General features: G+C 37.1%; 12 protein-coding genes and 2 non-coding genes across 14 annotated transcripts; 5 read left to right on the forward strand and 9 right to left on the reverse strand.

Annotated features, from left to right (window-relative positions):
* Positions 1 to 625: 625 nt before the first annotated feature.
* I206_102046 lies at positions 626 to 740 on the reverse strand. The gene has a single exon (XR_002021941.2). It is a non-coding gene; the product is annotated as a 5S ribosomal RNA (ribosomal RNA).
* Positions 741 to 1,494: 754 nt separating this feature from the next.
* Positions 1,495 to 2,641, forward strand: I206_102047 (uncharacterized protein; the record flags this gene model as incomplete). The annotated part of the gene is made up of 6 exons (XM_019158558.1): positions 1,495 to 1,639; positions 1,739 to 1,878; positions 1,993 to 2,094; positions 2,165 to 2,184; positions 2,270 to 2,361; positions 2,460 to 2,641. The coding sequence occupies 6 exons, from the start codon at positions 1,495 to 1,497 to the stop codon at positions 2,639 to 2,641; spliced, it is 681 nt and encodes a 226-aa protein (XP_019008304.1).
* A 194-nt stretch (positions 2,642 to 2,835) lies between these two features.
* On the reverse strand, positions 2,836 to 4,031 carry I206_102048 (uncharacterized protein; the record flags this gene model as incomplete). The annotated part of the gene is made up of 6 exons (XM_070202497.1): positions 2,836 to 2,954; positions 3,046 to 3,121; positions 3,226 to 3,317; positions 3,396 to 3,449; positions 3,568 to 3,713; positions 3,817 to 4,031. The coding sequence occupies 6 exons, from the start codon at positions 4,029 to 4,031 to the stop codon at positions 2,836 to 2,838; spliced, it is 702 nt and encodes a 233-aa protein (XP_070058598.1).
* A 484-nt stretch (positions 4,032 to 4,515) lies between these two features.
* On the reverse strand, positions 4,516 to 6,201 carry I206_102049 (uncharacterized protein; the record flags this gene model as incomplete). Its single annotated transcript, XM_019158556.1, has 1 exon — positions 4,516 to 6,201. The coding sequence occupies one exon, from the start codon at positions 6,199 to 6,201 to the stop codon at positions 4,516 to 4,518; it is 1,686 nt and encodes a 561-aa protein (XP_019008302.1).
* Positions 6,202 to 6,542: 341 nt separating this feature from the next.
* Positions 6,543 to 8,259, reverse strand: I206_102050 (uncharacterized protein; the record flags this gene model as incomplete). Its single annotated transcript, XM_019158555.2, has 3 exons — positions 6,543 to 7,051; positions 7,118 to 7,669; positions 7,734 to 8,259. The coding sequence occupies 3 exons, from the start codon at positions 8,257 to 8,259 to the stop codon at positions 6,543 to 6,545; spliced, it is 1,587 nt and encodes a 528-aa protein (XP_019008301.2).
* Positions 8,260 to 11,211: 2,952 nt separating this feature from the next.
* On the reverse strand, positions 11,212 to 13,936 carry I206_102051 (uncharacterized protein; the record flags this gene model as incomplete). Its single annotated transcript, XM_019158554.1, has 4 exons — positions 11,212 to 12,896; positions 12,959 to 13,049; positions 13,105 to 13,358; positions 13,411 to 13,936. 4 exons carry the CDS (start codon positions 13,934 to 13,936, stop codon positions 11,212 to 11,214), a joined length of 2,556 nt encoding a protein of 851 aa, XP_019008300.1.
* Positions 13,937 to 14,438: 502 nt separating this feature from the next.
* Positions 14,439 to 16,736, forward strand: I206_102052 (uncharacterized protein; the record flags this gene model as incomplete). The annotated part of the gene is made up of 11 exons (XM_019158553.1): positions 14,439 to 14,574; positions 14,626 to 14,780; positions 14,836 to 15,152; positions 15,213 to 15,297; positions 15,359 to 15,434; positions 15,497 to 15,522; positions 15,574 to 15,804; positions 15,877 to 16,009; positions 16,069 to 16,136; positions 16,195 to 16,409; positions 16,475 to 16,736. 11 exons carry the CDS (start codon positions 14,439 to 14,441, stop codon positions 16,734 to 16,736), a joined length of 1,704 nt encoding a protein of 567 aa, XP_019008299.1.
* A 487-nt stretch (positions 16,737 to 17,223) lies between these two features.
* Positions 17,224 to 18,655, reverse strand: I206_102053 (uncharacterized protein; the record flags this gene model as incomplete). Its single annotated transcript, XM_019158552.1, has 5 exons — positions 17,224 to 17,268; positions 17,331 to 17,400; positions 17,466 to 17,537; positions 17,630 to 17,928; positions 18,011 to 18,655. 5 exons carry the CDS (start codon positions 18,653 to 18,655, stop codon positions 17,224 to 17,226), a joined length of 1,131 nt encoding a protein of 376 aa, XP_019008298.1.
* A 274-nt stretch (positions 18,656 to 18,929) lies between these two features.
* On the forward strand, positions 18,930 to 19,757 carry I206_102054 (uncharacterized protein; the record flags this gene model as incomplete). The annotated part of the gene is made up of 3 exons (XM_019158551.1): positions 18,930 to 19,350; positions 19,447 to 19,663; positions 19,730 to 19,757. 3 exons carry the CDS (start codon positions 18,930 to 18,932, stop codon positions 19,755 to 19,757), a joined length of 666 nt encoding a protein of 221 aa, XP_019008297.1.
* A 289-nt stretch (positions 19,758 to 20,046) lies between these two features.
* I206_102055 lies at positions 20,047 to 20,161 on the reverse strand. Its single transcript, XR_002021940.2, has one exon. It is a non-coding gene; the product is annotated as a 5S ribosomal RNA (ribosomal RNA).
* Positions 20,162 to 20,305: 144 nt separating this feature from the next.
* Positions 20,306 to 21,448, reverse strand: I206_102056 (uncharacterized protein; the record flags this gene model as incomplete). The annotated part of the gene is made up of 4 exons (XM_019158550.1): positions 20,306 to 20,354; positions 20,414 to 20,433; positions 20,501 to 20,709; positions 20,785 to 21,448. The coding sequence occupies 4 exons, from the start codon at positions 21,446 to 21,448 to the stop codon at positions 20,306 to 20,308; spliced, it is 942 nt and encodes a 313-aa protein (XP_019008296.1).
* Positions 21,449 to 21,748: 300 nt separating this feature from the next.
* On the forward strand, positions 21,749 to 22,066 carry I206_102057 (uncharacterized protein; the record flags this gene model as incomplete). The annotated part of the gene is made up of 2 exons (XM_019158549.1): positions 21,749 to 21,940; positions 22,049 to 22,066. The coding sequence occupies 2 exons, from the start codon at positions 21,749 to 21,751 to the stop codon at positions 22,064 to 22,066; spliced, it is 210 nt and encodes a 69-aa protein (XP_019008295.1).
* A 225-nt stretch (positions 22,067 to 22,291) lies between these two features.
* I206_102058 (uncharacterized protein) lies at positions 22,292 to 23,681 on the reverse strand (the record flags this gene model as incomplete). The annotated part of the gene is made up of 5 exons (XM_019158548.1): positions 22,292 to 22,360; positions 22,431 to 22,673; positions 22,744 to 23,124; positions 23,194 to 23,321; positions 23,399 to 23,681. The coding sequence occupies 5 exons, from the start codon at positions 23,679 to 23,681 to the stop codon at positions 22,292 to 22,294; spliced, it is 1,104 nt and encodes a 367-aa protein (XP_019008294.1).
* Positions 23,682 to 24,195: 514 nt separating this feature from the next.
* On the forward strand, positions 24,196 to 26,120 carry I206_102059 (isocitrate dehydrogenase, NAD-dependent; the record flags this gene model as incomplete). Its single annotated transcript, XM_019158547.1, has 10 exons — positions 24,196 to 24,261; positions 24,394 to 24,441; positions 24,510 to 24,528; positions 24,602 to 24,796; positions 24,898 to 25,190; positions 25,270 to 25,452; positions 25,521 to 25,526; positions 25,613 to 25,693; positions 25,791 to 25,989; positions 26,068 to 26,120. The coding sequence occupies 10 exons, from the start codon at positions 24,196 to 24,198 to the stop codon at positions 26,118 to 26,120; spliced, it is 1,143 nt and encodes a 380-aa protein (XP_019008293.1).
* Positions 26,121 to 26,742: the final 622 nt, after the last annotated feature.

The following is a 26,742-nucleotide window of genomic DNA, read 5'->3' on the forward strand; positions in this document are numbered from 1 at the left end:
GATGGCGACAATTAAAAACGATTAAATCTACCAAAAAAAAAAAGAAGCTTTACTATGCTTCCCAATTGTATGAGAGGAGCAGCACCAAAATTCACTGTATAACCGTAATAGTAGGTAAATAAATGTTGCCTGCCTGGCGCTTTCGGCAGATCGCGGAATTATTAACCATTAACCAATAAAAACTAAAGGATTACCACGAGGACATGACACTTTTGATCAATTTAACCCAATTTTAGTCGGCTTTCCGCGTAAAGCAATTAAGAAATTCATTATGATTGGTTAAAATAAAGTCAAAGATAAGCAAATTCAATTCAGGGTTTTCGAAAGTGCCTTGGTAGAGCCCCTAAAATGAGTTTTGTTTTTTGTTCATAAGCTAACTTGTTCCCCCTCTTTTAGTCCGGTCCGGCTAAAATAAACGTAAATCTGGCGCTTGGATGGCAGGGCAAAATCATGAAAGGTCGGGGGGAAATTCGGGGTAAAGAGTTGCACCGAGCTTCTCTTGACGCTGTCAGTAGCTAGTATGATACTGCAAAGCCACATCATTTGGAATCGTTCACTTCACATTCCACTCGTTACAGTTGAATCGTAGGTCGTCAGAATAGAAATAGAATAAAAAGAAATGGAGAACTACAGCACTCGGGATTCCCAAATGGTCCCCCACTTTGGTACTGACCGAGCGATATCCAGCTTAATTACGCAGATCAAACGGGATGCGATGTTTTCTGGATTCTATGACCGTAGATGAAAGACGTAAATTGTATCTCTCATCATATCTATGACTTGAGATCCTACACGTTGTGAATAGCCCAACGAGTTGTCGAATTTTTCCAGTTATTGACTAGTATACTACATTTATATATCAAAGCTGTCTTATGTCCAGCCATATGAAGAGCGGAGATTAAACAAGAAATTAATCAGGATGACCAAACCAATTAAAATTGACTTTCGACTAACAGACTCCTTGTTGCCGAGAAAACAGATTTGAATGGTAGTCAAGGTGAATAAGGTGAAAGACCGTAACGCAGTGCAGCGCAAACCGTGTATCCCAGAAATCGAATACACCTTGACTCTTAAGGTATCCAGCAGACTGCTTGCGAGTCTGGCCGAGATCCAAGAGAACGTATCCGTATCTCAATCAAGGGATGACTTGTAGCATATTACATGAAATGGCAACACAGATATAACGACTAACATGTCTCTTATTGTGCTCCGATGCGTATTTGACTTATCTACTTACTATTTCTTGTACTTTCTTTTGTCTAGCCGGCTGGTACGGTTCTTATCTCGCTTTTCAACTCTCGCTTCAATTGCAAATATAGTTCTTCGATCATTACAAAATCAACAGTCGAGCTGGACTTGACAATTATTCGAAAGAAGGATTGCCTCTGATTCCTTTAGTAACTTGTTCTGGATTTCTTCAGCAAATTTCACAAACAAGTATAAAACTAAAAATAAAAACCAAGAGAGAGGGTTAAACATTTAAGTAAAAAAAAAATGAGAAAATTAATAATCATTTGGTCATTTCTCAATTTTTGTCTTTTTTCAGCGGGTATATTATTAATCACTTTAAGTATTTTATTATCAAAACCTGATTATTTAATCTTATCATTAATTTCAACAAAAATTAATTTAAAAATTAGTGAGTTATTTCTTTTTAAATTTAAATTTAGATTATATTTTATTTTTGTCAAAAGATCAAGAATTGATTTATATTTTGGATAATTTTTTAAAAATATAGTTGGTATAACTTTAGGATCAACTTATATATTTAGTACAATATTTTCAATTATATCAATTTTATTTTCTTCAATTGAAAATTCAAATTTATTAAAAATTTTAAATATTTGGTTAATTATAATTGCTTTTTTAACTTTAATTGTGAGTTTTTGTTTTTTTTATTTATTTAATTTTTCTCTTTCATTTCAATCAAAAATACCGAGAAAGGATTTTTTTAAAAGAATGTTGATTTATTTATAATTATTTATTTGATAGTTTGGAAGTTATATTTGGATATTTTCATTAAATCAAATTTCAACTTTTTTTGAAATTTGGTTAAATCAGTCAATAAATATACAAGAAAGAATACAAGATAAAGTGAGTTTAAATCGAAAAAACAAAGTCAAAAAAGAGTCAAATTGATAATACAATTTTGTAAAACTCTAAGTTTCAATGTTGTGGATATTTGTAAGTTTTTCTCTTTTTATTCGTTTAAATTAATTTAATTTCATTTCTGATTCATTACATCATCTATTGATTTTTCAACATTTAGTAATGGTACACTAGAAGGAGGATTTAAAAATCAAATTGGATTTTGTTCAAATTCAATTTTCGCATCTAATCAAATTGGATGTCAATCAATAAGTAAGTAAATCATTTTCTGAAAAATTCAAAATTCAATCATTATTTTTTGTTTAAGAAAAAATAGAAAAAACTGATCAAATACTTGATTATTTATTTAGTTACTTCAGCTAAATCACCAGGATCAGATTTTACTTTAGAAAATATTTTTACTTCTATATATGGATTTGAAATTATAATTGGTTTATTATTCTTAATTACTGTTTGTTTAATTAATGAACGTCAAATCAAAGTTCGTTTCAAGAGGATTGATGAGAAAAGAGGTGGTGGTGGATTTGTTTAAAACGGCTCGGAATGACTTTATCCATTTATACACCTAGAACCTCTTGTCATTTGAGTTTAAATCATCCAATAATGCAATTTCAAACTGTGATATACAAATAAATACTCTACATACAACGATTTCAGTTGAAGAAGACAATCCACTATCGATCCACTCCCTCGTAGCATCTAGCGGTAACTATAATCAAGTTAACACTATAAAAACCTAACACCTTCTCCAATTTCACCTTTACCTTCTAATAATTGAGCTTTACCTCTCTTTACTAAATTTTCAAGAGCTTTACGAAGTATAGGTATAGGTAATTCGTAAAATTCTGAAAAATACCAAGGGGTATATATATCAACAAAATGATAGACTTTTTACAATTTATCTATTCCTAGGTAATAATTATAAATTAAACTTGCCAGTAGTATGTGATAAATCTCCATCAGTAATTTCATAAAAAGTCATTATACTTGAATTTAATCCATTATCAATTATCTACAAATTGATCAGTCAATCAATTTACATTCTTCTTATCTTTGACCAAATTTCCACAAAGTATAAAAATGTAAGAAAATAAATAAATAAAAAAACTAACTTACCCAATTATAAATTAAATCTGCCCATTCATCAGGTTTTTTCCAATAAATTAAATACCTATTATCTTGTTTAGGTGGATCAGGAGCTGCTTCACCTATTTTTTTCATATGAGTCCGTTAATCGTTGTTTAAATGATATTGAAATCAAGTTAAAATAATAAATTAAAACATACCATTTTTACTCATTTCTTGTAATATTCTTTTCAAAGAGGGATTTAATAATTTCCCTAATTTAATTCCAGAAAAAATATAGATCAATAAATTATTCTTTGTTTTTTTTTTTTCAGAAAAAAAAGAATGTTTCAACATTTTTTTTGTGTCTTTTAATTAATTTCTCTTACTTACTTTTTATTTTTTTATTTTCAAAAATTTCTTCTAATTCATTAGAATCAATTATAATTTCAAAAATTCTTTGATATTTTGAATATTTAATTATTAATTTTCTCCAAATTTCAATTTGATGTAATAAAGTTGAAGTATTAGGTTGTAATCTATATTCAAAATAAAAGTAAAAAAACAAAATATTAATTTAATATTACATGTATTAAATTCTAGTTTGAAGACCAGAAAAGAAAAAAAAGAAAAAGAATTCACGTAAAAAAAGGTGGAAAATTCCATATTGCTGGATATTCAAATCCATTTTTACCTTTAATTGATCTTAAAGGTGTTGTTGTTATTGAGTTTGAATTTGAATTTGTAAATTCATTTTGATTTATTTGTTTGTCATTTATATTTGTATTTGTAGAAATCGATATTTCTTGATTCGAAGGTACGGTGAAAGAAGTTGAGCTTATTTGATTTATTGACATAATAATATACTGAAATACATTTATTATGAAACACAATGTAAATTAAGAACTATCACATTTACTGTAAGTCAATTGTAAATGAATGATTGAACATACGAACGAACGAACGAACGATGTTGTCATTTCAATTCATCGGTGGAGGTGAATTCAGGGTGACATTCACCTTTCAACAAAATCTCAAGCTTCGTGATTAACCAAAAATACACATCAGTCTTACGAGCAAGCGCTTTCACTCCTACTCAAATAGTAGAATTACAGTACTTATGCATGACACAAACCATAATTCATACAATGTGTTAGAAGTAAATATATGAGAAATGCGTATATAATAAATGAAATTACTAGATGATCTTCCCTACTTCCACGGCTCCATGAATTATACTTTCACTACATAAGCCTTCCATCCTGATTGATTATTGAATAGATCACACGCAAAGTCCGTCATGCCTATATCGACCTCATACTACTGAATCAGGCAATCATGCTATCCCCTCACATCAAAACTCCATAAACCTCTTCCTAATGCACGAGATAATGAACTTTGATCTCTTCTAGGTAAAGCCACACCGCCTAGAACAGGCTCAGCTTCCCAAGGACTTGATTTCCCTTCTCTCTCTTTCTCTCTATTATTTGGAGTTGAATTTGCCGAAGCGGAATTGTTATTTCCTGCAGCTGTATTCGCTGCTTGGGAATTGGTAGACGAGGTCGAGCCATTTGTTTGTCCAGGTCTTGAAGCAGGAGAAGAGGCAGGATTGGGAGATACAGCTGTAACTCTTCTTGAAGCTAATAGCAAATCCCTATTACGTTCAGCCTCTGATTTATCTCTTCTTCCCCTGTCTTCAGTCGTGGCGGATAATCTATCGCGATCTCTTTCTCTCTGTAATTCCCTTTCACGCTCTAAACCCCTCTTCTCACGCTCTACTCGATCCATCTCTCTTTCTCGCTCTAGTCTTTGAATCTCTTTCTGTCGGAGTCTTTCTCGCTCCTCGAATTCCCAGTCATCCGTAAGTCTTCCAGTAACACCACCGGGAGCATTTGAGAATTTGTTAAGTCCGGCAGCCGCAGCCGTAGAAGAAGCGCTTGCATTGGCCGCAGCTGCGCCTGAACCAGCAGCTCCCGCTCCCATCTCGCCGGTGAGGGCCATCTTATTCTCGACCATGTGTAACATCTTCTCAGTTTTCGATAACATAGCTTCTAACCACCTTTTACCCTCTCTAAGCTGTTCGCGGTGTTCGGTTAATTCTCTTCGACCCATGGAGTAATGACCATAGCCGGTCACTGAGCCAGGATAGAACCGTGAATCTCTTGCTGCATCTGGCGTTGCCCTTGCAGGTGGATCGAGGGCGGCAGGCTTGGGTGCTGCTGAGGTGGAGACTGATGGAGACAGATCTCGTCGAAGACCAAGAGCAGAATATCGAGAAGGGTTGAGTCCCCACGGCGAGCCACCGAGAGGATCTCGAGTGGTAGGTCCGTATACAGAGTAGCGATTGGCGGTGGAGGCGCCGAGAATTGATGATTGGGGTGATTGACCCAAACGGCTAGTATTATTAGCAGGTGGATTTGGTTGCCTAGCTTCAGCTGCGGCAAGGGGTGAATGCGAATATCTGCTTTCTTTCGCCCGTTCTCGTTCTCGGTCGATGCCATGCAAGCCCAAAGTCACCGCGCTAGGCAATCTAGGGTCGTCTTCAACGACTTTTCGCTTGAGGCCTCGCGCTTCGCTTTCAGGAGTGTCCACGTCCATAGCATTATTTCGGGAGGTTGAGGCATTGTTCGAGCTAGATGATTGAGCATTGGGAGCGGGAACAAGAGGAGTCTTTTCCGTTGGACGTTTCTCGGGCGACCGATTGGACGGAGCCATACCAAGGAGTGCTTCAGCAGCAAGCTGTTGCGCGGAACGATGCCGTGAATTCGAAGGCGGATAAGATAGGTAGTTTTCGTAGTTGGTCGAGGTCGGAGATGGCATGGGCGGAGCAGAATATCGACGAGATGAGGGAGTTGATAAGGTGTTATTGATTTGAGGATATGTAGTGGTGGATTGGCGATCAATTGTATGTGTATGAGGAAAGGGATGCGCAGGTAATCGTTCAGTCAGCTCCAGTATCTTGGGTGGCACAGAGGAGGGACGAGAAGCAGAATGATATCTAGCAGGTAATGGGATAGTCTCCGACATAGTGGAAGTGGAAAGCACGATATTGAAGATAAACCATGGACACGGATGGACTAAAGGGAAAACATAATAGACCTTTTGTAAACAAGCCTTTGCCACCAGATGTCATAGTGACGTCTGGAGAACAAAGGTTGAAATGATGGAGTAAGGAGTCGAAAAGGAAATTGTCAAAGGAGTAATAGGTGATGACTTCCCTGAGGAAGGGGTGAGAGATAAAGGATCGCGTCAAAGATCATTCGTGCGACAAGTATCGCGAAGTAACGATCATCGCGTAACTCAATGATTCTCGAAGGACAAGACAGAGACAATCACCAGGATGAAAGGGTGACCACAACAAAGAAAGCTTATTCGGAAGACACTTCGCAGCCATGAAAGAAATGTAAAGGGAAACTTACACCTTCACGCTCTTTGGCTTCTCTGGCTTCTCTAGCCTCTCGCTCCTTCTCCTCCTTCTCTTTTTCCCTGCTAGCACCGTCGATCCACCAAGGCTTCTTTCGCTCTCCGGGTGCACCGGATGTCATTGTGGCGGTCTGCGGTTTGACGAGGCCTCTTCGAGCCAAACCGTAAGGATCAAGCGCATTATTAAAGCGGTGATCTGAATGAGGAGGAGCTCGATGTGTGAAAGGAGGAGATGGATGAGATTTTTCGTTTTCTGGCGGTGGAGCCACATGAGGTGGAGGGGCGACGACATTTGGCATGGCAGTCGTGGGTGTCGAAGAAGGTATTTCTGTACCAGCTGAGCCATCTCGACTTCCAGGTTGAGCACCAACAGCTGGTACTCGTTTCCGACGTTTGATTATGCTTTTCTTCATTGCCACTGGACGAGGAACACCATGTAATTTATGGTACAAACCTGTAGAACAGATGCAACGCGATAAGCATTGCTATTGATACTCGAAAACAATCTCTTCTCACTTACCACAAGCATTACATTGAGGTCTACCTTCTTCGTCTCTTCGCCAAAGTGGGGTAGTACTTGTTCCACAATTCCTGCAAGTCATGCCGATAGGCGTAGCAGCAAGACCGTTGATGGGGTATTCACCATCTTTGCCTTCATCATCGGACATGGGCGATCCTTCTGCTCTTGAGCCGCCCTCTGATCCAGTTCGGGTCATTGTGCTTGAAGGTCCAGCAGGTGAACCACGATGTTCGCTTGAAGTTGATAATGTTCTAGCTCCCATACCTATACCACCCATGAAACCCAAACCCCAAGGGTTCAGTCGATCTAGAGCGGGCCGATCCGATACTCGTGGAGCAGGTTTTTCTATACCTTCATTTGCACCCGAGCTTGCTCCACTGACTAAACCCGATGCAATAGAGTTGTTGAAAGTCGGACAACCTTCACAACCGGCTTTGCCACCAGCTCCGTTGCATCGCCCATCCCCGGGGCATGTACCTGCTGGTGGATGCGTAGCTCTCGCGGTTGTGAGCGGTGGCGAGGGAAGAGGTGAAGCGTGTGCAGGAGCGAGAGCTGTGATTGTAGGATGTCATGAGCAAGCGGCTTGGTCAGCAAAAGAATGTGATTGTAGACTTACGCTTTCGCTTCTTAGCAGAAGGTGGTCCATCATCATATTCCTCTTTGATCTTTCTAGCAGTACTTCTCGTCAACTTTCTTTTACTTTTATCTCCGTTGGGATTCGGTGAGTCGATTCCTTCGTTCGTTCTTTCTCCATTTTCCGACTCCAATTCATCCCTTTCTTCTGAAGGCTGGCGAGAAGTTGAACCTGAATTTCTTTCGGATAAAGATCCTCTTGATAACGGTGAATCTGCAACAGCATCTTCGTCCACTCCACCTCTTTCATTTGAACTATCAAACCCAACTCTCCATCCAGGTGCGAATCTCGACCCCCATCTTTGTTCATTATTACCTTCTTTATGATCACCATTTAATCGATCTGACTTCTTATCTTCCTCTGAACGATCTGAACCTCGCGTATCCGATAACCTAGCTCGATTATAGCTAAACGAATTTGTTGGCGATAACCTTGTGTTATTCGAGGAATTGGGAGAATGCATATTTGATTTCGGCCGGACAGGCGAAACGGGTGTTGAACCAGACATCCTAATTCTATGAAAGAAAAGTCAGGAATCAAATGGTGGTCAGCGAATGAATCTAGACATATCGTTTGTGGTGGCAAACAGTAACGATACGATGAAATGAAGCATCATTGATGAAGATAGACTAAGAATGGATGACAATGATAAAGATTAATCAAGATCGCAGTCTTTTGCTAAATGGCATTTTTGCCGCCCTTAATATCCACACAACGATAAACATTATCCTCATCATATGTTGATATCAACACTTTCGGAACTTTTGCCTTGTTGATCAAAAAATGATTACGTAGTTTGATCAAAAGAAAAAAAAACCCTTAAACAATGGAGAGAAAAGTAAGAACTCACCGATTGTTACTATTGATAAGGCTTCGATGATCTATGTATACGTATTGATCTTTTGATACTTATTATGGATCCTTCTATGAACAGATAGACCAACGGTTATAAGTTGAAAGGATTGATAAAGTGTTTTTATTATTTATGATTTAAGTTGAATTGTTATCTAAGTTATAAAGTACGTGGAGCGACGTGCTTCTTTCGAAAGAAATCTTATCTATTTGAGTTTGATTATTTGATGTTTCCTCCAATATGTGAAGTGTAATTTATTGATTATATAAATTGATCGATATTAATAAGATGATTGATTATATGTATGTATGTATATATAAACAATTATTGTAATCGTATTAAACTTGAATTTGAATTAAGAAGAAAAGAAAAGAGTTGAGATAAGGAAAAGATATAAATTAGATAGGAGGATGATTTGGGGTTATGTGTTTTTTTCTTTATGGTATGTGATGTGATGTGATTATTACTATTTATTTTTTATCACTCCTCCTTTTTAAAAGGGGGGGGTTTTAGTATGGGCGATTGTGAGATTGATTTGATTAGATCAGCCCGATTAGAGTATTCTTTTTAAGTACTATTTTATCTTCGCTTGTTTTGGATAAAAATCATAATAAATTCCCTGAATCAAATCAATTATAATTGTCAAATATTCCCTCAGGGAAATTTTATCGGTCGGGCGCGGTGTTCAACGATTATTCAATTATGTATCCTCCGGAATCCACCGTCATACAAAAAGTAACAACAACAAGAAGAATCAACGTCAACGCGTTCTTCTAACTGTAGATGGAAAAATGATAAAGTATAAATAAATTTCGGCAACGTATTCTCCGAGTGCAAGTGGATCAATTTTATTGGGGATTACTATTATTACTAGAGACAAAGGCGATGCGATTCACAATTATAAATGCCAAGTAATCAATAGGGATGCACAAGATAACAAAGACAGGAAATAATTATCATTCTGTGCATCAAGTCAAATAAATAAATCGTATCATATGATTTCATTTTTTATGACCGAATGACGTTTGTATACCTGTGCTTTTGTTACTTACCATAATGAAATTCGACTGCGGTGGAACAATTTTGAGTTTGACATGCGTGTTTTATAGATAACTAAATCTAAAAAAAAGAACCCACCCGAGGTTTTATTGTTTTGCCACTAAAAAATATTTGAAGATTGATAATCAAAATACACATAAACGAATTTCCTATCCCGTATTAAATGTGAAAAAGAGCTTAAGCCTTTTTGTTACGAGAATTAAGGGACGGAGATACTAGATTTATCAATTTTGTAATCGCTATCTTTCTATGTGGCGAATTATTTCTTTATTACCGATCATGTGATATACAAGTTATCTGATTGGATGTTTTTTTTCTATCTCTATTACAAGTTAAATTATCAATTCAATTCAATCTCCGATCTTTTCACAATTAATCAATTTGATTATGAAGTTTACATACAGAAAGATCATAAATCAAATACGAATATTATGTTTTGTTACTCTTCCAAAAACAATTTCGCGAAATCTTCCCATTATAACCTCCCTAATCCGTCTTTGACCGATTTTCGAAAATGATCTCGCACGTGCCTTTTTTCAAAGATGATTGATTGATTATGCGGTCTCATCCGATCTTAAAGCTATCTACAAATAACAAGAAGGCGAGTTATCCGATCCGATCTTTGTAAAATTTATTTACATTCATTTTGATAAATGCCACGAAGTCACGAATTTATTCCATTAACTTGGATAGAATTTCGTCATATTTCATCAAAGTAATTTCTTTGAAAAATAATTCGTTCTATACTCTTAATAAATATGCACATGGTGCTTTTTTTTTTTATTTAAAAACAATTAAGCGAAATTATAGATCATTCCAGTATTAACTATAGCAAAGACCGCCAAAAAACATGGGAGATAACCCTTTTTCATCAATATAAAAAATACGTTTTTTTGTACCTGATTGACCGATTACTTTATTTCTTGAGAAAATCAAATCTTAATTTTACTATAATTGGTAATTCCTTATTCGCGTTTTTTTCGGATCTAAGATGAATTTGATTTTTTTTCAAAATCTAGTGAATTTTCAAAGACAAAGAACGATTTCTATATTAAATTGCGCTCAACATCATTTGAAGTTGGACTTGACTTGAAAGCTATGAATCTCGAATGATATGATTTTATCCTTCTTTTAAGACTTTATCAATTTCATTATCAAGTTATTCTTGACTAGGCAATAAAATATCTCCCTTATCCCTTAACGTTCGGCCGAAATTTCCCTATCATATCAAATCCCGTTCTTTTACGGTAAAGTCCGGTCAATATAAAATCGCCCAACGAATTTGTGCTTACTGTAATCCCAGATCGAAAAGAGAATAAGCTACATTTGTAACATCATGGCTACTTCTTTTACATGTCACAATTCGTTCAGACGTCTGGGGTGTCTCCAGCAATCATATAAAACTCCTGCTATTCTAATAATGATATTTACACAACAAGAGGATATCCAAGATCAACATGAATGAAGCATACACAATAAGATTACAACCAAAGTCGGGATATACTTGCTACTAAGACTATTATCGGAATATCTTATCTTGACGGCCCATTAAAAGATAGGCTGTCTAGGCGCTAAGGGAGGTACGAAAATCTTTCGACCGAAGGTTCCACCTTGAGGCGTAGGAGGTGGAAGTTTATGTCGTTCTCGACAAATTCGAGCAATGTCTAGAGGGTTAGCAGTTGATGCAACTCGCTCAAGTCCCTTGTCGGGGACGGAAGGAGGCGGCATACTGTCTTTGCTGATTTGAGTTGTTTGACTATTCTCCGGCACTGGTTGCAAAAGTGCTTGAATAGGTAGAGCGGGATGTGAGATCTTTCCTCTTTGCGTCGAAGAGGAAGGCGGAAGCTGATTGTGGGCGCGACAATGATTGGCTATATCCACATTAGCCTGTGCGTTGGAGATTGATCCAAATTGCGATTCCTTGATCGGGAGTGAAGGCGGAGGCATGAGAGAGTGAAGGATTCGAGGTTTCCTCGGGTCTCTCTGCGATTGCTGAAGATAAGTCCTAGGTGGAATTGGAGGCGGTTGCATCTGTTCTTTCAATTGTGCGAATTGGTGTCTCTGTTGCTGGTCAGGAGGAGGATATTGGGGATAAACCCGATCATTTATTGCGAAGTAGGAGAACGGTTGGGATGTGCGCTCAATGGGAAGGACGTTGATGGTGTGATCGAGCAATGGTGCGCGATTTGGGTGGGATGCTGTTGACGAGTGGCGGCGCGGCGATACTTGTTGGATTGGTGTATCATGATTACTTTCTTTGTTCTGACCACCTTGTGCTTTAGGATGACCGCTACTGGCTTGTTCCGCCAATCTTTGGTAAGGGTGATAAGGACGGCCGGATCGATGTGATGTTGACGGTTTTGGATCTTCATCGGCAGGATGGTTGATCGTGGCGCGAAGTGGATGACCATCAGGCATTTTCCATCGATATTTTCCCGTTATGTCTCTGATCTCCTTCCCATATCGCTCAAATTCTTCACGATTCTGATGAATGGCTTGCTCCCCGACCCACTTATCAAAGCTTGGTCGCCAGGCCTGATTTTCGGATCCAGCTTGGCTCCTCACGGCCCTCTTCTCCATTTCCAATCGATGTCTCCAATCGTTGTCCATCCTAGCAGTTTCTGCTTCCATTCGCCTTCTTTCGTCCTCTTGTCTATGTCTTTGAGATCTTTGCTCCTCCCCCCGGAGTCGTTCTCCCATTTCTTTTCGCGCATACTCGCTTCTCTTTCTATACTGTGCTTCCATCGCTTGCAGATCCCTCTGTCTTACATTGCGAATTTGCTTCTCTTTACGATCTTCCAGATTCACCTGGCTCAATGTACGTACTGATGTCGGTACTTCATACTTCTTGTTTCTTCGAGAAATCTGGCTCGAATTAGTAGGCCAGCTAGGTGAATTAGTCCTACCTGGAGGAGGTAAATTACTATTCAAGCGGTATGTACTGAGGCTACCCTCATCGCGATTGTGAGCGAGGATACCTGGAGGAGGTAAATTACTATTCAAGCGGTATGTACTGAGGCTACCCTCATCGCCATTGTGAGTATATAATCGAGTTTGATCCTCATACTTGTGGACGTTGGGCGCCCTGACACCTGTAGGGCGACGACGCTTGTCAACTGCCCGAGTGAGATACTTCTTTCCCTTCCAGATGATCGTTGGCTTTTCATCGTCATAGGACGACACCGAACCGCTATTGCGCAAGCCAAGAAAGCGATTCTCGTCGAATGGTTTGTCTGAATAAGAGCAGTCAGATAATCGTCGATCTTTGACATGGACTTTGAACCGCTCTACTGACTTTTCGGATGCAATCCTCTTATCGACATATGAATCGGCTTGGAAGCTTTACCTGCAGATAGAAACCCTTTTTGAGCCTGAGAAGGCAGTATCTAGAGAACCCATCAGTAGTCTGCTTTCAGACAGGACAAAAGTGGGTATGCTCACTGTGAGCCTCTCGTTGGGTCTATGTATGTTCTTTGTCTGATAGTTGTCACTTATTTGTTGATCAGGTATGATTCTTCGCTTTTTGCTGATACCGCTGTAGATCTCGTGCCGATCAAGTGCTTCCGAGCCTTCCTGTGTGGTCGGGTTTCTTCGTTTTCGACTTGACCTAGAGTTGTTCAGCAGTGGAGGGGTAGTTGATCTCGGCTTTTTGATAGCTGCTCTGGCTCTGCTCTTTAGCTTGCGAGCCAATCTTCCTATGTATGATAATCAGTCTGAGTCTGGCAAAGGGTAGAAACAAGTTCTCACGCTGAGCACTCTCTGTCTCTTCATCCTTTTCTGTTACTGGTATCTCATGAAGTCGATTCAGTATTTCAGGTGTAGGAATATGATTGAAAGGACGTTTTGTTCTTCTACCAGGAGGAGGGGATAATGCCTCAACGATATCTAAGTCTATGTGCCCTGCACGTTGAACACTGTTGCTAATTGATTTTCTTCGAGATTGCTCTTCTAGGTCAGGATAAGGGTTCAGGTTCTCTTTCGGGTTCTTCAAGGGATACTGATGATACTTGATGTCTTTCAGGTTAGGCTGCAGAAAGTGAATATCGGGACCAACCTCCTTTTCCGGCGAATGATGGGGATTCGGAATATCTCTTTCGTAGACACTGCTTCTTCTGTCCGTTCCTATACCCATGACTCTGGCGAAAAAGCGCTGACCTTGGTCAGCATGCGCCTTGAGATGAGGCTTTAGTGCTTTCACGAATAGACTGACACGATTCCCCGGTGATTCGTCCCGCTGTAGAGGGATGGATCGGATAGGGGGATTGGAAGTCATTGTGTTCGGCGTGAAAAGATCCATCAAGGTTCAAGGTAGTACGTAATTGAGAGGCAAGGGAGAAGATTGGAGAAGTGTAACTGTATTCGACTAAAAATGCTGATGTATCATGATATAGATGTCGAATGCAAAATATAACTAAAGTGATGATGGCCATGACAATATTTAGAAGAAGAAGAGCGGGATTACTCAACTGATAAGTGATAACACTAAAATGAAATGTAATCGGCTGTGCCTGAAAGTGTATTACCGATTACAGATGAGATTACGATTACGATTATGAATACGATTTTTCTATTTGTACAGGGTGATTATTCCGGCAGTTGCACGTTTTAGATTACCGCGGTTGTGTTTTGTGTTATTTTGACTTTTAACGTTCCTGCCTTGTAATCTCTCTTGCTTGATTAACACGGACTCACCACACTCTCATGGTTTTTTGAGTAAGCTGAATACGGAAAAGGTCTACTCAGATTCAGGCTATCGGCCTAGTTGGTGACCAAACATGAGCAGTCCTGTCCCGGCCCTTGCACCTGAAATCACGCCGGCCGAAACTTATCAAATTGACAGTGATGATTACGATTCTGATCAAGAAAGAGATGATTTAGAGGATGATGAGTATGATAATCTTGTTGAAGAAGGTCAGCTTCCATATCTTTGCTAGCCTGTTGTTAGCTGATATCTTAGAATAGCTGAGAATGGCTATAACGATGAAGAAATGAAACGATATACCGAACAGCTCAAGGAACATGGTTTAGTAAACTTTCTAAGGGATTATTTATTCGATCGAGATAGTGGAAATATGAGGTCATTGAGAAAGTTATTACTTGGATTCGGTATTATACCTGTGAGTATAATTAGTTTTATGACCAGAAATGGTCCTCAGGCTGACAATAAAATAGCCAATACAATTTCGCAATCCTTCTACACCTAATATCCATTTACTCCCCTTTACCAAAATCGCTTTATCTCGTATATTGCGCCGGCGAACGCGTTTAGAACAATATTCTTCCATTGAAGATGCTGTAAAATTGATCAAAACTTCAAAGAAGATAATAATTTTGAGCGGAGCTGGAATATCGACTTCATGTGGTATACCTGATTTTAGGTCAAGTACGGGTCTTTATGCGAATTTACAGAACGAAGGAAAATTTGATTTAGATGATCCTCAACAAATGTTTGATATTTCCTATTTCAGGGAGAAACCTGAAGTATTCTAGTTAGTCACGCGTACCCTTCATCTGAACAAAGATGTTGCAAAGCTGATATTAAGAAATAGCTCATTCGCCAAGCAGATTTACCCTAGCAACTTTATACCCAGTCCGTGTCATAGATGGATCAAACTGTTGGAAGATAAAGGTGTAGTAAGTATTCAACCCGTCTTGATTGTATGTAAGGTAGAATCCGAAGCTCATGTTGCTTCAGTTGTTACGCAATTATACGCAAAATATAGATACTTTAGAGAGTTTAGCTGGTGTTCAAAACGTGTTGCAGTGTCATGGTGAGCAGCTTCCTAACTCACTGCATGTGCAATTGTATGACACTGACCATGTATGTCCGCAGGTTCGTTTAAGACTGCTTCATGCTTGGTGAGTTATTGACCTGTGAGCTTTGTTCATCGATTCTGATTCCGCTTGTAGAGGTGCAAAACCCGTGTACCTGGACAGAATATCGAACCTTATATCATGTCGCAACAAGTACCCTATTGCGGCATTTGTAAGGCTAAAAGGGCTGAGGAGATGGAACTGCAAAAGAAGATCAAGGAAAGCTTGAAGAAGAGCAAAGGAAAAGCCAAAGCATCATGGGATGATCAGGATGATAGCGAAGAGGAAGAAAGGGAATGGGGAGGAGGTGAACCAGGTATAATAAAGGTGAGTTACCAGTTTCGTATTCATCTCTAGTTAGTGGACTTGAAAGAAAGCTGATACCAATCGCTTATTCAGCCAGACATAACTTTTTTTGGTCAAGCGTTGGATTCCGAATTTGATGAATGCCTATTCAAGGATCGAGAGGAAGTAGATCTTCTTATTGTCATTGGAACCAGTCTTAAGGTTGCGCCAGTTAGCGAAGTTTTGAGTGAGCTATTGGGCAAAAACAATCGATACTTTATTGGAGCTGACAACTATGCTGAATAGCACATATACCGCACTCTGTTCCTCAGATATATATTAACTTGACCCCAGTCCATCATGTTCATCCTGATGTAAGCTGTTCCAGATTCTCATTAATTCAACAGCTCACCAACAAGCGATTCCCGTTAGATATGCCTTTTAGGCGATGCAGATAGTATTGTGACTTACCTTTCGGACAGACTGGGGTGGAATATACCTCTTCCAACTGCCGTCCCAAAACCACCTTCATTAGATTTGAACTCAAAAATAAACGAAAGTGTAATTGACAATAAAGATGCAGTTCGCCTTCGAAGGATACCTATACTGCCTGATGAAGGTCATTGGCTTACTGGACAAGATGATACGTGAGTTCTAGTCAGCTCGCGATAGGATTGCCAATGGAATCCGCAAGCTGACATTCAATGCGTAGTGCACATATTCATCGATATGTCAAGAAAAGTGAAAATGTTGAGACGGATGGGATATTGCTAAACAATAATCGTATTTTAGAAAAAGGTGAAAGATCGGATGATGATGATTTGAACATTCAGAAAGAAGAGGAAGAAAAGGACTCAACGCCCAATATCAAACCTATAAAAGTAGTTGAAATTGAGAAAATAGATGATGGTTATTTAAGCGATGAAAGTAATAATACAGAAGAAAGACCTTTTAAACGTAAAAAAGGTTTATAGAGAAAAAAACAAGTTAAATAGTATTCCAAAATATGTTCTTATTTTAAGTTGCACTATATTTGTGATTGGAAATGCATATGCTTTGTATCATTGTTTTTGAAATATCAAAAGACAGTTCATCAGAGTTTGTAAAAATTCAAAATCGGTTGAAATTGATAGTATTATTCAAAGAGAATTTTTTGATATATTTGATGTCTTGATAAACCTCATCAACTCAATCAATTTACAAGGGATTAACGATTTGACTTCTTACATATTATTCGAATTGATGAATTTCATTAACAAAAAGAATAAAATAGAAAATTTGAGCAATTAGCTATACTATTTAACGATATTTTGCATATTTTTCATAATTATTCGACGATGCAAATGATAATTTTCTAATTGAATACGACTTCTTTATTTTTACTATGATTTATGTCTTCTTTTCTACGTCTACTTTTGGTTAAATTAATCCCTTAACCAATTATCTGACTCTATTTCGATATTAAGCTCTAGTAGTGAGTCTTTCGTGGATCTTGATCAAGTCGGACTACGATTATAGATAGTTCAGTAGATATACCCAAGTTTGTTAGGCTAGATTAATCAACTCACAGTAACTCCCATAGCAGTGACATCGGCTCCCGCACCTGAACCTTGGATAATAAGTGGTCTAGGAGAGTATCTGTGTAGATGTTAGGTCAGTATATGGTTTCCGGGTAGTATAGCGAGATAGCTACGAAAATTTACCTCTTAGTGGTGAAGGAAATAATGTTGTCTGATCCTTTAAGAGCAGTAGCGAAAGCATGATCAATTGGGTACCTGCGGAAGCGAATAGACTATGTTAGCACATTCTGTTACTCACTCATAACGATTCGCTCATGTCTATGCTGAAGCGGGAAGCTCTTACTCACTTGCCAAGTTTGCACTCCACTTTACCCTCTTTCAAATCGATGACTCCAACATATCTAACGACTTTTCCTTCTGCCTTGGCCTCATCTCTGATTTTGCTAAAGTACTCATCACCTTCAGCGAGTCTCTCTAAATATTCTTCCTTTGTGGATGCATTTGAGAGGACATCGGGAACCAAAGATTGGGTTGGAACTGATGCGTATCCTTCAGGAAGTGGTGGAGCAGTTGGAACAAGTCGAGAAAGGATAGTAAGTTTTCTAGCTACGTCAGTACCAGACAAATCATCTCGAGGATCAGGTTCCTGATTGAATGAGATATCAATGAGTGATTAATTCAACATTCAAAATGTGCTTTAGCAGAAAAAAAGATAGGGGATAACTTACGGTATAACCTTTATCTTTAGCAATTTTAACAACTTCTGAAAATTTAACATCTCCACCTTCTACTTTTGAATATTCATTAAAAATATAGCTTAAAGTACCTGAAAAAACACCTTCAATTTTTTGAATTTCATCACCAGTTTCAATTAAATCTTTTAAAGTACTAAGAATAGGTAAACCTGCACCAACAGTAGATTCACCATAAAATAAAGTTTTTGTATTTGGATAAATTTTAGATTGAATATCATTATAAAGATTTAAAGAAGAAGAAGTTGATTTTTTATTTGGTGTAACGATATTAATTCCCATTCCTAAAATTTGAGGATAAATTGAAGGAATTAAATCTGATCCAGTTGAATCTATAAAAATTCCTGGTATATCTGAATTATCATTATTATTTGTTAATAAACTTAAAATTGAAGGTATATCTAAAGGTTTACCATGTTGTTCAAGAATTGGTAAATAATTTGAAGGTGTAATTTGACCATTTGGTAAAGGTAATGAAATTGATAATTTTGAATTAGCAATTAAAATTAAATTAAATCTTGAATTTAAAGGAGGAGATAAAAGTTGTGATAAAATTGCTTTTCCTACACCACCTAAACCGATAAGTGCTACTGGAACTGGTCGTGGTACGAATGATGACATTTTATTATTGCTGAGTTTATGACGGAAAATTCAATGAATCTGAATGGAAAAGAGAATAAAATGGAGTCGAAGGAGTCAGAAGAAGAATAATTCATCTAATTTATCGGAAGTCACATTTTTTTCCTTTGGTTACCTTGTCATCAAATTATACGGGGCACCATACATCCAATTGTTCTTTCTTCTCTCTATTGGCTGATAAATACAGATTTTACCTTTCATCCTTCCTCTTTCCTCATTTTAACAAGTAAATAAAGAATATATTCATGATGAGGCCATGCGTCGACTTATCAATCCTAAGAATATAGCATCGAGTTATACCAAATATGCAAGTCAAAATGCTAGAAGGGAAATATCAAATATACCTCCTACAAAAAGAAAGAGGGTTTTAAATGTCTTAGCGGAATTCCAAAAACCCCTTTCGAGGGTATCTTTACAAGAAGTTATAGGTGGTCCATCAAATAAGAAAAATCCATCGAAAAATGATGAAGAATCATTTGTTACTGCTTCCACAAAACCAGTCTTAGCTTCAATTCAAGAAATTCCATCAACAAATGAAGGTACAAAAATTGTAAATACACTTCCAGCTATGAAGGAAATACCTTTATCTAAAAAATCAAATCAACAAATAAAAAATAATGAAATTATAATGAAAGGAATTATAATACCTCCTAAACCAATTCCACCAGGTGAAGAAGGTAAATCATCAATTTTGACCCATTAAAAAAAGTGTATTTAAAAGGGACTGCGAGCTAATTTGTTTTTTTTTTTGTTGTTTTTTCATTTTTGGGTAGAATGTTGTATGTCAGGATGTGTAAATTGTGTATATACTATTTACGCAGATGATTTAGAAATTTATAATTTAGCTTTAGAATCTGCTAAACAAGCTTTAAAAAATGATAATATACCTCAAAATGAATGGCCAATTGAAATAAGGGATAAAACAAATAGCGAAGACGTGAAAGGGCAAATCGAACATGATGTTGATCCTGTTATGAATGCTTTCTTAGCGTAAGTCAAATTTTATTTAATTCATATGACTAATGACTTTGGCTGATTACTTAATCATTCTCGCAGTCTCGAGAATAAGCTGAAGAAGAAATGATATGGAATATCATGAATTAAGCTCAAGTAATCTGCCTTAGCACATGTATCTACCTTAGCATATGGTTTCTATATTCGCCTGCTTACGAAACAAAGTAGGTCTGTTGTAACAAGTATGCACAATCTACAAGGAAATGCAACTATAAATCCAGAGGTCCACGACTAATCAATTTGTCGCGATTCCGCTTTATTCTCCTCCTTGCTGTAACACGGTTTTTTGAGATAGTTTGTGACACCCAACGTTCTCCTCTGCTTCTATCCGAAACCAGTTTTGCAAAAATAACATACAAAACTACAGCACTTGGGATTCCCAAGTGGTCCCCCACCTTGGTACTGACCAAGCGATACTTGACTTAGCTTCAGAGAGCAGACGGGATCTGGCGTTTTTCAAGTTCTATGACCGTAGATGCAATTGATCACTGAGAGACTACTATTTGCCTCTCGATAGTAGAGTTTTCATTCAGACTTGGTCAGCATCAGGCGAATGATGTGAATTGTAACTGTTAAAAGGGGCATAGCGATTATAATGCTAAGTCCAAGAAAAGACAATTACGATGAGGGAGGATAAGGAGAAGTGAATATGGTTATAGCTCCCTCTCTACACAAAGTAGGCTTAGCAAAAATCTTTTATTGATGAATAATTTTTACTTCACTCACTTGACCCAATTTTGCCATCCCTATTCAAGTTAAAACATATCAATGGTGTTATATAATTGAATTCGACTGGATATGATTACAACATACCTGATATTGAGCTCTAACCCACAATACAATCTTATCTCCAGGTTTAGCTAATTTTAGAGTTGGATGATCAAATTCCAAAATGTTCACATGCGATTTATAATATTGTCCTGCAACTATATTATGTTGTATAGAATGTCGAGAACCTTCTACTTCTTTATCATCACGTAAAAGGGAAATTTCAAACCATGAATAAGATTGTTCATATGTACCTTTAATAAATGAATTAATATCGTATGATTAGCTTGAGATCCAAATTCAAGTGAATTAAAAATAAAAACCTTTACCATAATGTTCTGTTGAACTTGTACTCCATCCTTGATCTTTTGATAAAGTTTCAATAATACATCGTCTAATCCAAACATTATCATAACTCTCTTGAGGTTTCCTAATCGAATTTGATTCGTTACATTCATTCGATTTAATAGGTGTGATTTCTTGATTTGATTTTAAAGGAGATATACATCCAATGGGGGAAGAAATGAGATACCATACATTTCCTCTTGTACATTTTAAACCTCCATCCCGATTCACTCTAGATGAGGTTGTAATTTCATCAGTTTGACCTGCAGACCAAGGACCTTCTCCTCCAGGTAAATGACCTCTATGTCTAATACTATCAACTAAAATTTGTTTATTATTCATTCTTCTACATGATGTCCAATATTCAGCAAAATCTAAAACACGGGGAACAAGTTCAATTGGTAATCCCAAATGATTCAAGTATTTTGTTACGCAAATTATTTCTATTGAAGAAGGATGTAAATGATGATGTGTTACAGATGGTTTAGTAGGATTGTAAAAGTATGAGAGAATTCCTGATGATGCAGGAGTAGGATTTAGGGGTGATTCAGTTGGTCGAGGTGGATCGACATGAGATTGACCCAAATTGGTTGGTGCTTGAGACGAAGTATCATTTACGACTACGGGCTGAGATTGTCTTGAGCCCATACTGTAGTGTTTTCTTTAGCTATTCTAGCTGTATATCATGTAATTCATCGTTGAAAGAGGCAAAAGTTACAAGGAAACATCAATTGTTGACGTTTTAGACCAATTTATCCGGTATTTAACCGCCGCCGCGATCAGAGCTGAAAAAGTTGAAATGCAATCATGTTGATGATATTTAAACCTGTTAAAACATTCTTAAGTGACTTTTCGTCTTACTAAGTTCAGTAGAACAATCGTGACCTTACTCAACTGCTTCGAATTACTTGATTCTGTACGGCGCAAAACAGTGAGAAAGAGAATAACATGGGAAGATCAGCCAAATTTACTAAAAGACCTTCTAAAGATGCTAAAGCAAGATCAAAAATTGCTCAACAAAATGCTAAACCATTACCTCCACCTAGATCACCTAGTCCATCTACATATGTGGGAGGTGAACAAGGAGATGGTCAAAAAGGAAAGAAGAAGAGAAAGTTGATGAGAGCAAAAGTTGATAAAGTGAGTCAAAAGATTTGGTTATTTGGTTCATTAACTTGGAATTCAGTGATTTCGTGCAAACTATCATGAAATCTTAGCTGATCTTACTATATTTGGTTGTCTTTTCAGAAATTAAGCAAAGCATAATTGAATGAGAGGCTCTAAACAATAAGCCCAATCATTTCTTACATCAATCGATCTTCTAACTTCAATGTAAATGAAAATATTAGAATAAAGTTGTACACTACTCTCGCTTTCAAATGCTAGATCATGCATAAAATGTATAAAATACAAAGTTGATGCCTCGAAAGCATATTGGCTGTCATGATCTTTTCAAGTCCTCTAGATCTTCATTAAAAATCCTATAATCAATTACAATTTCTTAGCTTTAACTTGTAACCATATTCTGTACATCTGTTTCTTCTCTTTTCGGTTGACCAGCTGCAAACGAAAAAAAAAAATGGTCAGCTAAACTCGATGTCGATTCAGTTTATTCAAAAAAAAGACGAACCAATCGCCTATCTTCTCCTAATTGCAATACCTCAAACATTTTCTTTTCCTCTTCATCTGCTAACGGAGCAACCAACATATTTTCTAATTCTTCTTTTTCGAAAAAATAAACTCTTGTACCATCACCTCTAATGTATAAATTAGGTATCTCAGGATCTAATAACTTATCTTTCTTTATACGTAATTGTGCTAAATCATGTCTTCCATAATCACGTATTAAAAGTAATCCACCAGGTTTTAATACCTAAATCATCAATAATAATTATAGTAATTAGACTAAATTTCTCTGAATCGAAGCAAAAGAATAAACATACATTGTAAAGATTCCGTATAGCTTGTTCCCATTCTTTAGGATGTAAAGCTGATAAAACGAAAATTACTGAAATGACATCTACAGTACCTGGTTCAATTCCTTCAGGTAATGAATAATTGCTTTCTAATTTCAAATTTTCTAAATTCTCTTTTAAATTTCGATTTGAAGATGATTTAGATGTTATATCCCATACACTTGAGTGTAATTCTCCTAAACCATGTTCAGCTTTTGGATACATTTTATTTGCTTTAACTACTTCTACTGCTTTTTTAGAATAATCAGTTGCGAATATATGTAAATCTGGATTTTCATTCCTCATAAGTAATGGAAATACTGTATTTCCTGCACCACATCCTACTTCTAATACTATTTTAGGTCCGGCCTATATAAGAAATAAATTAGATTGTCAAAATGATATCTTATACTAAGTAAAGCCAAGTTGGACACTTACATCGGCTTCACTACATGCTACTAATTCTGGAAATTCTAATCTGAGCCATTGTCGATCCTTGAAGAAACCTTCTTCATGTAAAGAGTAAAATTTATCCCAATAATGAGCAGGTTTAGAATTGTATCCGTCTACAACAAGAAGCACCTTAGCAACAGCTTTCTGACATGATGACTGCAATCACTTGGGATATATAAGATTGACTTACCTCTCAATGCCTCAGCTACAGGACTATTACGATGTAATTCCATTATCTCTTGTGCTTTTATCTTGAAATCTTCAGGTAAAGTAACGTGATCCCATGCATTATGTTCAAAAACATCTTTTTCATCATCTAGTAGTCTGGCTCCAAAAGTTGAACCGACTGGAGGTCCATTTGGTTTCACCCATTTATCAGCTACTCTCATCTTTGTCGCTGATACCGGTTCTGGAGCAATAATGGAAGGTGATTTCGAAGTTGAAGCTTCAGGTTGAGGTGGTAAGTCTGCCATCGTTCGGAATTCGGTCGTAGCCTGAGGGATAGATCGTGAGATTGGCTGGGAGTTGATACGATTTCTGATATTCCTCAGGAGCTCTCGAAGAGCCATTTACCAATTGACTTGTTGGCTATCTCCTCGACACGAATAGTTAGACATTACTATATCGTATGTAGATGAATCTTTATTTACGAGTGGACCAGAAATTATGAACATCTAATTCAAGTCACGTGTTTTACCCTTTTATTTAGGGAATTGTAATTGTTTCTAATGGGATCTGAACAACCAATTAAATATTTGTAATGATTATTAGGATCATGGTAATTCAGCTCGGCAGTACTCGGCCGAATTGGACCGTTCACCAAAGGACCTTTAATAGGTTATGATGACAGTCCATATGTATACACTTTGCCCTAACAAAGAAAGAAAACCCATCCACTCTAATTGTTTTTCTATTTAGATTTAACTCTTGACCTGTCATCTCATTTACGTGTATACCTTTCGAATTCATCCTTAGAATATCATCAAAATGATCTCCGCACCATTACGATCATCTGTAGGATCAGCTCTCAGATCAGCTGCTGCTTCTTCCAAGGTTAGTAAAAATGCTTGTGGAGCATCAATCCGAATTTATTCAAACTCATTGCTGACTTTTTCGTGACAATCTTCTTGATCTTTCCCATTCGTTCCGATGTATATCAAAATTTGCCTTTAACGCACAAAACAGCGAGCGACCGTATCTCGATCTATGGCTACTTTGGTGGACGAAAAAAGAGTAAGTTTAATCCTCATATCGGTTTTCTTCGGTCGTGAAGCGTTAACTGATTTATTTGAGTTGTACAGCTTCCAGCTAAATTCGGTGGTATGTCAAACGGTCAGGAAGAAGAGCGACAGATGAGCACAAGTACTGATGGATTCACCCTCTACTTGTATAGGCAAGTACACAGTAACCCTCGTACCAGGTGATGGTATCGGTAAAGAAGTTGCAGACTCCGTAAAAGAAATCTTTGAAGCTCTTAAAGTACCTGTTCAATGGGAACAATATGATGTATCTGGTGAAACTGTTGGTGGAGATGATTTGTTCCAACAAGCTATGGAGAGTTTGAAGAGGAATAAAGTTGGATTGAAGGGTAAGTCGAGCTCTCTGTCAAATACCTCTTGATCAGTCAGGTTTATGCCCGATGTAGAAACGTGATTGAGCCCTCGCTGATATACATAACACAACTTGTAGGTATTCTCTACACTCCAATTGATCAAACAGGTCATAACTCATGGAACGTAGCTATGAGACAACAACTCGATATCTACGCTTCAGTCGTAGTATGCAAATCTTTACCAGGTTTCCCAACTCGACACGATAACGTAGATTTCGCTATTATTAGAGAAAACACCGAAGGAGAATACAGTGGTTTAGAACATCAATCTTACCCTGGTGTAGTTGAGAGTTTGAAAGTTTCCACTCGAGCCAAGGCAGAACGAATTGCTAGATTCGCTTTCGATTTCGCCGTCAAGAACAACCGAAAGGTCAGTTTGTTCTCATCACTTGCCAAATACCTTAAATTGCATAAGTTTGCTGATTTGTAATGATATTTCGAATCCGCAGAAGGTCACCTGTGTACACAAAGCAAACATCATGAAACTTGGTGATGGTCTTTTCCTTAACACCTGTCGAAGAGTCGCAGAACAAGAATACGGTCACACTGGTATCAAGTTTGAAGCTATGATTGTCGATAACACTGCTATGCAACTTGTTTCTAGACCTCAACAATTCGATGTTATGGTTATGGTGAGTTGATAATTTTTTGAACTAGAAGATCAAACCAAGATATGCTAATGGCACGTGTTTCACTACAGCCTAACGTGAGTCTCCGAAATTGAGTTGAATTGAGTATATCGCTTTGGAGGTAAAGACCTTAGAACTGACCTGGTATACTGCGGTTTTGTAGTTGTACGGTACTATCTGTGCCAACATTGGTTCAGCTTTGGTCGGTGGACCAGGTATTACTCCAGGTTGTAACTTCGGACGGGTAAGTGTTCATCAATTCCTTCACCTATTAGAACATCATGCCCTGAGCGGCACTTTCACCATTGAAAGACTTCACTAATGTATGCCCATTGATAAAGGAATACGCCCTTTTCGAACCTGGATGTAGACACGTCGGTAAAGATATTATGGGAACCAACAAAGCCAACCCAACAGCATTGATCCTTTCTTCTACAATGATGTTAAGACACCTTGGTCTTGAATCTCAAGCCAACTTGATCGCTGGAGCAACTTACGATTTAGTAAAGGAAGGTAAAATCAGAACTGCCGATTTGGGAGGTGAGTCATTTTGAATATTTAAGCTGCACAACTCAATGGCTTCTTTGGTTTTTTGCTAAATTTTTGGATTTGTATTAGGTTCTGCCACTACAACAGACTTCACCAAAGGTCTTATTCAAAGACTTCTTTAATTTTCGCCGCCTTGTGAAATAAACAAAACAAATCAAAATCCAAAATTCAAAGTTCTTTAATTTCATTTATGGAAATATGATGTTTTTACAAATCAATATAAATATCATATGTGCCTCGGATATTGTTTTGTGATATGCATAAAGGATATCTGGATTGGTTTTAATATGAGACTCGATATCTTCTAATTTGAATTTGAATTTGGCATTGCAATTCTGTTAAACTATAATTCAATTTTCCATAAATTCAACATGAAATTATGAGAAACTGTTAAATGATACTTCTCGATAATTTGATCTTCCACTTGAAGTTAAATTATTCGATAAACGTATTTCAATTTCAATTTTAATCTGACAATAAGATTTCTTTTTTCAAAGTTGGAATTACTTAATTGAAATTGATGACGAACATAATGATCAAATCAATAAATTTCAATTTCATCCCCAAAAAAAAGAAAAAAACTTGAACATTGTTTTATAAAAAGAGGGATAATCAATTACAGATATCAATGCATTTATGCAAATTCTGTAACAATCTTGGTCAAATTATAACGTATTTAATTCCTTTCTTACTTTTATATATCTTACAAACAATTTCTATCCTATGTTATTGATATTATCAATA

Source organism: Kwoniella pini, chromosome 2 (genome assembly GCF_000512605.2).
Source record: "Kwoniella pini CBS 10737 chromosome 2, complete sequence".
Taxonomy (NCBI): domain Eukaryota; kingdom Fungi; phylum Basidiomycota; class Tremellomycetes; order Tremellales; family Cryptococcaceae; genus Kwoniella; species Kwoniella pini.